Source organism: the organism of the source record quoted next, unplaced genomic scaffold (genome assembly GCF_019419815.1).
Source record: "Pyrus x bretschneideri cultivar Hongxiangsu unplaced genomic scaffold, Pyrus_bretschneideri_v1 Contig41, whole genome shotgun sequence".
Taxonomy (NCBI): domain Eukaryota; kingdom Viridiplantae; phylum Streptophyta; class Magnoliopsida; order Rosales; family Rosaceae; genus Pyrus; species Pyrus x bretschneideri.
In genome coordinates this window covers 4,225,722-4,235,055 of record NW_025999735.1, presented here as the reverse complement: position 1 = coordinate 4,235,055, position 9,334 = coordinate 4,225,722, and the positions used below count along the sequence as shown (strand labels likewise).

Here is a 9,334-nt window from a genome sequence, read left to right as displayed (position 1 = left end):
TCCGTTAAGGTTACTATTAAATCAATCGTTGACTGATGACGTGGCGTCTGCGTGAATAATGATAGAGTGTCACGTGTCAATATGGGCCCACATGAATATTAAAAAGTTAAAAGTAATAAAAAATTGTAAAAAAAAAAAAAAATATTTGGGGTCTTCTCCTACCTCCCCCGACCTTCCCTACCTCCCTTTTCTCCTTTGCACCCATCCCCCAACCCTCTTCTCTTCTTCGATGGCTCCACCTACCAAATCCCGTCGCAAACTCGAATCGATGACGCAATCGGTCTTGGATTGCTGCTCAAAGCTGCAATAGTCAAAGAGATCGGTCACGCTGCATTGATTTCATGGCCGAATCGGAAGCGACGTCAGAGAACCAATCGCAATCAGAGGAGCTTTCGCGAGATGATCGACAACGAAGGGGTTGCAATTTTGGTTGGCACCTCGTGGCTCTCCACTACTGTCAAATCTGGTAGGTGGGGCTCGAAGGTTCGTGCTCACGAGGCCATCGCAGAGAAGAGGAGAGGAGGGTTGGTTGGTTGGGTGGGTAGAGTTGAAGAGGGAGGGGGAACGGTGGACGTGTGAGGAGTCAAAGAGGAGAGGAGGGTTGGGTGGGTTGGTGCAAAATAGAGAAGAGAGGAGAACAGAGGGAGGGAGGGGAGGGGGAGGGGAGGGGGAGGGGGAGGTAGGAGAAGACTACAAACAAAAAATTTTAATAATTTTTTTAAATTTTAAATTTTTTAAAATCTATGTAGGCCTTATATTGATACGTGACGTCAAATTATTGTCTACATGACCACACGTCACCAGTTAACGGCTAATTTAACAGCAACCTTAACGGATGTATGAAAGTGTCCTAAAATTATGATTTTAAGTATCACTATGGGATAAAAAAAAACTTCAAATACCAAATTTTAAAAATAAAAAAAATTTCAAGATAGTAAATTGAGATTAATTTTAAATTTTTTTTTTTTTTTTTTTTTGAAACAATTTTAAATTTTTTTTATTGTTTACTCATAGCTGAATGATTTACTTGTCATTCCCTTATTACCAATATCACTCACTTTCCAAAAAATGTAAATAAACATACCACTAAAGAACATTTTTTTTTTCTCCATCAACGTTGTCATCGTAATTACACAGTTTTTTGTTCCCAAAGAAAGACAAATATTAGAAGTGGTAAAAGTGATAAATGTGATTGGAGAAAAGAAAATTAAGAGCTAGCAAACCTCTACTGATTTCAAAAAACAATCTTTTTTACACGTGGGTGTAGAAAACAAGTATGATGTGATTTAAGAAAGAAGATAAATATACACTATTTTCTTCTATCCACATACCCACAAATAAAATTAAATATAGACGTGTAAAAGAAAGAAAATCATCGTGTGAATATCATTTCCCTACTATAATTATCTGCCATAAAAGTACAAAGGTCAAATGGATCCGTCCATATGACTAATTGGCGTACGTGAGCTGGACAGTGTACCAATCCAATTCCAATTCCAGCCATAAGGCCCCTTCTCCTACCGTGTCAGCAATTTGGAGTTTCTCTCACCTCCTTCCAGCTTGAAAAAACTTAATAAACAAAGCTCACGAGACACTGATTGATTTTCAAAAGCTTCGAAAAAAGGCCATCCACAAACAGAAATATTACATAATAACAAAGGAAATATTATACATAGCAGTCCCATATAAAACAAAAACGCGAAAACAAATCTCTGAGAGAGAGAGAGAGAGAGAGATCTCAACACAAATTGTGGTTGAGATCCATCCGACCTCTGTAGACTCCCACTACCAACTGCAAAAGCAACAAAAACCCTTGAGGGTATCCAACCTCATTACACAACTTGTTTGCCTCCTCTACTCTCCACTTACATCCTTCATTCTTTATACAGTACCAACCGGACGGGAAAAGAGCATAGCTACTCCGACGGAGCAGTACTTACTGGCTAGCTGTTAACCCTAGAGGACGAGCCGTGTGCTTGAAATTATTTTTCAGCAGACTAGCTGATTTATTAGCTACTACCGCTGTTAATTTTGGTATTATTTTTTTGCATCCAGAAATTAATCAGAAATAATTGCTTGATGCTTATTTTATCACCTTTGCGGGAGGGTCATCATCACCACCAGCTCAAAGATGAAAAACAATTAGGCGATGATGGTGACGTGGAGAGTAGCTTTGCTTTTAATGGCGGAAATAACGCGGTGCTTGATTTCCCAGAGTTTTCCGGGGGAATGGGAATGGGGAATCTGCTGGATAGCATCGACTTCGATGACTTCTTCATTGGTATCCATGACGGACATGTGTTGCCGGATTTGGAAATGGACTCGGAAATACTTGACTTTTCAGTTTCAGCACCAGCCGGCGACACCAACACAACAACAATTACACCATCCAAAGAGGAAGAGGAGGTTGCTGACGATTACTATAATACCGCAAAGACTACGACGACGTTGTCCAAAGTGGAAGAACCGGTGGAGGAGGACATGCAGGGACATGACGAGGTTGCTGCAGCCGCAGTTAGTATAACGAGTACTAATAATAATTCAGGGTTGAATCAAAATTACTCCAGCTCCAGTACTACTACTCCTACTCCAGATCATCGAGTAAATCAAGAATTAGCGAGTAAAAGATATGATATTAATGAAATTAGGGCAGCTCATCGTCCATCCTCCGGATCCACCCGAAGAGAATCAGCTGATCAGAAATTAGCAACAAAGTCTTCATCCACAGCCCAATCCAAGAATTCTCATGGGAAGCGAAAAGTTAAGGTACATATATATAGCTTGGCTTTTACAATTATCAATTAAATTTCTAGGTTTTGCAGTATGTTACTTTAATTGGATGAAATATACGAGAAGCTCGTACTATGTAATATGTATAGATAACAACTCCCTCTCTCTCTCTCTCTCTCTCTCTCTCTCTCTCTCTCTCTGTGTCGGTCATGGGATCTTCGCAAACTTCATCAACTGCAAAGAATTCACGGGAATCACGCAGGAGCGGATTGTTATTTATTCATTTCTTATCAAGCTTGTGAATGGCAATAATTGAGAGAGAGAGAAAGAGAGAGATAGATTTGTGGTTTTTCCTTTTATATCTTTTCAATTATTTGGCAACTTTAAAAGAAGTTTTTGTTATTATATATATATTATGCAGTGCGGGATCTGACATTGAAAATGATTTTGGTTATTGAATTGTGTGTAGGTGGATTGGACACCAGAACGTCACAGGAGATTCGTGCAAGCAGTAGAGCAGCTGGGGGTGGATAAGGCAGTCCCTTCTAGGATTCTAGAGCTTATGGGAATAGATTGTCTTACTCGCCACAATATTGCTAGCCACCTTCAAGTACAATATTTTCCCCACCTAGTTAATTCTATACTACTCTATTCCATCTCTAGTTAATCTAGTTAATTAGCCTTTACACATAACATATATACACGCTGAACATGGAACTAGATATATATATAGCTTATTCATTTGTCAGTCGCATTTTTTTTTTTTTTTGGTTTTATTTTAGGTCTCTCATATATTGTTTAAAATAAGGGTATTTTCCTTCAGATTGATATTCCAACGAGCGGTATAAAATAAGGGTTTTCGATCTTTAAAGAGAAACAAATCTATTTGGGAATTACAAAGATGTTTGTTTCTTTCATGATTTTGGCATTCGTTTTAGTGACTTTTCCAATACATTTAAATTTATAAATTATTATTTAATGTGCAGAAATATCGGTCGCATAGGAAACACTTGCTAGCCCGTGAGGCAGACGCAGCTAGCTGGACCCAGAGACGGCAAATGTATGGGGCAGCAGCTGCCGCCGGAGGAGGAGCAGGAGCCAAGAGTAGAAGGGACGTCATGATGATGAATAGCCCTAATTGGCTTAATGCACCCACCATGGGTTTCCCTCCGATAACTAGTACTACATCTCCTCCCATGCACCACGCTCAACACCACCACCAGTTAACCAGACCCTTACATGTGTGGGGTCACCCCACCATGGACCAATCCATGATGCACATGTGTCCACCAAAGCATCATCTTCCCCACCATTTCCCATCTCCAGTACTACCACCTCCACCACCAGCTCCTGCACATGCATGGCCTCCTCCTCTGCCACCTCCTCCAAACGCTTCGTACTGGCACCACCCTCACTCTCACCACCAGCGTGTAAGTTCTCTCCCTCTCTCTCTCTCTCTCTCTCTCTCTCTCTCTAAACATATTGGTTTAGTTCTCTATCTCTGTGTCTAATTAAGTAAAGTGCTTCTTAGTATAATTCTCTATCTCTAGGTCATTTCCTTTTTCAGTTTTTTGTCTCTTATTTATACTTTTTAACAAATAAAAAACCTTAATTGGTAACTGTATTCAGTTTTCCAAAAACTGAAAGTTGAAAATTAAATAAAGGAAAATTTTGAAACTTTACAAAAGTAGTTTTTACTCCAAGAACTAAAAATAGTTGTTATAGACAAGTTGACTTGCTTGGTTAACTAGAGCAGTATGCTCCATTCTCTACACTTAAGTTTGAACCTTTCTTGTAATTTAGATAAGATTTTTGCTTATTTTTAGCTACGTTCCCTGTAACTTGATTTTAATCTCTTTTACTTGTAACTCAAAAGTCACAACTTTACTCTTTGAAACTCGAAATTCACTTCACTTTGCCACCTAAAACTCAATTTTGATTTCATTTTTCTCTCTGAAACTTGAAAGTCGTCTCTATAAAACTCAAAGTCGCTCATTGCTTTAGATCTATTAATTTCTTTTTATTTGGATGAGCCTGACTAATCAATTTCATTTTATATTTTCATCTCTCAATTTCTTTTAAACTTAATATTCTCTAATTGTTGAATATTGATGCATAATGAAGATTTATAATCAAATTTATTGCACATGTGACATAGTTTTATTGGTGTTGGGTCCCACATATGTTTTAGGAGGCGACCAATAAGTTTCAGGGACAAGAAGGGTCCACAGTCAAAGTAGAACGAATTTTGAGTTTTAGTGAGTAAAATTGTGACTTTTGAATTGTAGGGGCAAAGTTAGATTAAGATGGAGTTCCAAGGAGTGTAGCTAAAAATAAGCCTAAATTTTTAAGAAAAACTAATGAAATGGCTTCAAAACTTTGAATATTAACAAAAAATCATCTAATAACTTTATTTAACAATAAGGACAAGAGAAAAGGAAAAAAAAAAACCTACATATATAAAGGCACATGCAAGGAGCACGCCAACCAATCCTTCAGCTACATAACACTTTGACATAATCCAAGCATATTTTATTCCTTTAAAATGAAAATTTCAAATTGAGGTGGGTTTCATGCCATTCAGAATCACATCTGGGGCAAGTATGGTTGGGAGGGAGTGGGTCAAGTCTGGGTTGGGATGATGGGGGGTGGGTGTAGGGGTGGGGCAGCGGCGGTGAGCGTTTTGGGAAGGGATGGTGATCGAGTTTTGTGGAAGGGCGGGCATGAGGCATGCCTTTTCTTTTTAGTTTTCATTTTATTTCTTTGTTTTTAATTCATACAATTTTTTAGTTCTTGGTTTCTAAATTGATAACGGAAGAAAATTAAGTATTGGTGTAGAAAGTTAAGAAATTGAAGAGATTCAGAGAAAATTTGATGAGAATAAGAAAATTAGAAGAAAAAAAGTTGTTTGGAATGTGAGAAAGTGTCGAGAAAAATCAAGAAGAGGAGAGAAAAGATTGGTCCTTAGACTTCCTGTAGAGATACCATATTCAGTTTAAAAAAATATTTAGTGCATGCTAACCTGTGTTCAATTTCAAAAATAGTACCTGTGTTCAGTTTCAGAAATAGTGTAGTAGCCGTGTTCAATTTTAGAATAATGTAGTACTCGTGTTAAGTTTCAAAAATAATTAGTGTTCAGTTTTCAGAAATAGTGTTCAGTTTAAAAAAATATTGTAATACCATTCAGTTTTAGAAATAGTATGTGCGTCATTTTTTTTATTTCTTTTTTTCTATTTTATTTTTTATTATATTAAACTTTTGTCATTTTTATTAAAATTTAAGTCATTTTCATTAAAGTTCAAGCCATTTTCATTTAATAAAATTATAGATGGTTTTTACCTTTTGGTTAAAACAAACTTAGTCCCAACCCTTTTCATTAAAACTCCCAAATTTGAGTACTAAAATACATTTAATTACGACTTGATGGTGTAGGTTCCGGACGGACTAACTCCAGGAACACCGTGCTTTCCGAGACAGCTGGCTGCTCCGACGGTAACTAGTCATTCCTTACACTTTTGGAGTTTGTAGTTTTTATTGGTACAAATACAATGCAATTCTTAAACATTTTGGAACATAAAAAACGTTCCATAGATTACATGATACGTTAGCCGACATCTTTTATGAATGCATGTCATTGTATTGTATTTTGTACAGGGAACAATATTTTGGCTTAATTAATTTTGTTTGAATCTTATTTGATGCAACAGAGATTTCCCGCCCCACCTGTTCCGGGTATTCCACCGCATGCCATGTACAAAGTAGACCACGCAGGCATTGCTGTCCCCACTCCACCACAATCTGGCCCTCACCCTCTTCTCGACTTTCATCCGGTGAGTCAGTCTGTCACTTAATTCATGGGAGTTTTATTGCAGAAATGTTCTCGTAATCAACTAACCAACAATTCGTGATCGTTCACTTTTAATATTTTTAGATTTGATATCAAAGATAGAGAATAAAAAAATGTATTGTTAATGTTTTAATCTCAACACTTGATATTAAATCAAAAGATGAGTAACCATGAATATTCCTGGTCACCAAATGGCCTAGAGAACGATATCTTATTATTATTTGTGTATATAAATTCAAAATCGTTGATATCTCATTAGCAGTAACTTTAGTTTAGAACTAATTAAGGATGACAATTTAATCTCTTTCAATTGTATATGTAACAGTCAAAAGAGAGCATAGATGCAGCTATTGGAGATGTTTTATCGAAACCGTGGCTGCCTCTTCCTCTTGGCCTAAGACCTCCCACTACTGATACCGTCATGGTGGAGCTACAACGACAGGGAGTTCCAAAAATACCACCCTCCTGTGCTTGATGGTGTTTGTTCAAGACACAGAGGTTGAAAACCTCAAATTTGACGACATGTCCTTTCATAGATAATATTGTACAAATCGACCTGCTCTGCGAGTTTTTTTCTTTTTTTTTCTTTCTTTTCGGCCCGTCATTTTTCTGCCTTCTTCCATAAGCTAATTGAGTACAAACTACTTTCTTCGTAATATGTGTACAAGACACCTTCTTATATTAGCATATATATGTCGGAATAAAGCGGATGATTTTTGTAGTGGTTGTTCAAAGTAAATAAACTACAAGCTTTTTATGCTCAACCATGCACTGTTAGTTTGCTTTCTGTCCACAATTATATGGTCACGTTTTAGTGTATAAAAGTATAGACTCACTAGATTCGAGATATGATGAAAGAACAAAATGGTAGAATATCAACGCCTTGTAACCAATACATATAATTTTTTCAACCTGGGTATAATTTGAAAGCTAATCTCAATTTCTTACTTTGAATATACTAAGTTATCTGATGAGTTAATATTATATTTTATATTTTACCCTATTCTTAGTATAATTTGGTAATTATTTGGGTAGAATTTTGATATTTTGCCTTATATTTTTAATGTAGGACATTCAACTTCCTCTGGAGCAAAACATGATCAAACAGACGAATTTTGGAGTGATTCAAATTGGAGGGTGTTCGTGTGTCTCTTGGCTTGTTAATATCAAAATTTGGGATTTTTCTACCAAGCGGTTATTTTCTGGTGATTTATTAAAGAAGCAGTGTGCATTACTAAAAAAATGATGTTTTTGGGCTTAAACTGTGTTTTTGGAGCCCAAGATGATCTCAGATGGATTCGTGGCCTCTGGAGAAGTGTTCAGAATAGTCCAAGCTTTAAATCCAGCTATTTTGGGCTAGTTTTGGAGCTGATTTGAGTCCAAAACGTGGTTATACAGAATTTTGGGCGAATTTACCAAGTTAATTTAGGATTATGTTTCCTATTTTATTTCAATTTATTAGGTTTCCTAGTCGTATTCTAAGACCCTTTACTAGGAGGATTTTAATTAGAGTAGTATAAATAAGCCCTTTTGGCCAGCCCTAGGGTTTGGGGAACGTACGCAAAATTTGAGAAGAAGAATTTGACTAAAGATTAGAGATTTTCAGACTTTATTCTACAAGGTGTTTTCAATCTTTTTCTAGTTTAATATACTTCTTTTGATTTTTAATTATGAATATGCGTAACTAATTTTATTTTGCTAGGGCAATGCCTTGAGCCTTATCATGTATATGTAGTTTTTATTTAATTGCTTATGATCTTACGCATGCATACTTTGAATTATTAATACTTTAAATTGTCTTTGTGTCTTAATAATTCGCGATCATTAGAATGTTTAGATAAGTAATTGGATGCAATTTGGTCGGAATGCCACCAGGGAATTGAGTATTGCTTCTTGTGATTGATAGTTGTAATTTCACCTAAGGCGAATGCCACGTCTTAGGGGTTGCATGGTTTTTCAAAGGTTTTTCACAAAGTATAATGAGTTATGCATGTTTATATTTGATCTGAATGCTACAGACGGATTGCATGTTTGATATACGTTCTAGCTTGAATGCCACAAGTAGAATATGCATAAGGAAAACCTAACCTTCAAAGTTGCATGGGTAATTCATAAGTAATTAGTAAATCTACATAGAATTGTTAAGGGATGGTGGAACCCTAGTGCTTTTCCAAGTTTATTTCTCAAAACCTTTTCTCTTTGATTTATTTCCTTTTTAATTGGTTATTAGTTGCTTTCCCTAAATTACTTTTATTTAAATTCGTTTTTATTGCTTTTAAATTCAAAATCGACATTTTCCAATCTTTGTTTCAAATAATTAACTAAGATTTTGGTTTTGCATTAATTGTTTTAAATAATCCCAGCGGAAAACGACCTTACTTGAGTTCTTTATACTACAACAACCTTGTTCTCTTGCAAGTATTTTGTGTGATTTTAACCTCTTTTGTTGAGGTACCTAAAAATCCTATCATTATCCAATCCAATTCAATCTTAAGTATTAAATTAATATGGCTTATAGAATGAAATCTAAAACATTTTAAATTGAAAGTTAATAGCTCTGCAATTTGCAGCAGGCAGTGGAGTCCGTTCCTTGCATTAGAATATGGTTGCTTCATAAGTTGCAACACTTATTCATATCAGTAGCTTTTTCTTTATAAATAAAACCTAGGGATGTATCCCAAGTGGCTAATTATGACTCAATATAAACTCTTCAATATGATAAACCACATTTGAATTTGAGTTTCCCATGTACCTTAC

The 9,334-nt window shown here is 36.0% G+C and overlaps 1 protein-coding gene across 1 annotated transcript; it reads left to right on the top strand.

The window, feature by feature from the left end:
- Nucleotides 1-1,652: 1,652 nt before the first annotated feature.
- Nucleotides 1,653-7,341, top strand: LOC103947907 (probable transcription factor GLK1). Its single transcript, XM_009358874.3, has 6 exons — nt 1,653-2,766; nt 3,200-3,340; nt 3,717-4,160; nt 6,163-6,222; nt 6,438-6,560; nt 6,903-7,341. The coding sequence occupies exons 1-6, from the start codon at nt 2,080-2,082 to the stop codon at nt 7,050-7,052; spliced, it is 1,605 nt and encodes a 534-aa protein (XP_009357149.2). The 5' UTR covers nt 1,653-2,079; the 3' UTR covers nt 7,053-7,341.
- Nucleotides 7,342-9,334: the final 1,993 nt, after the last annotated feature.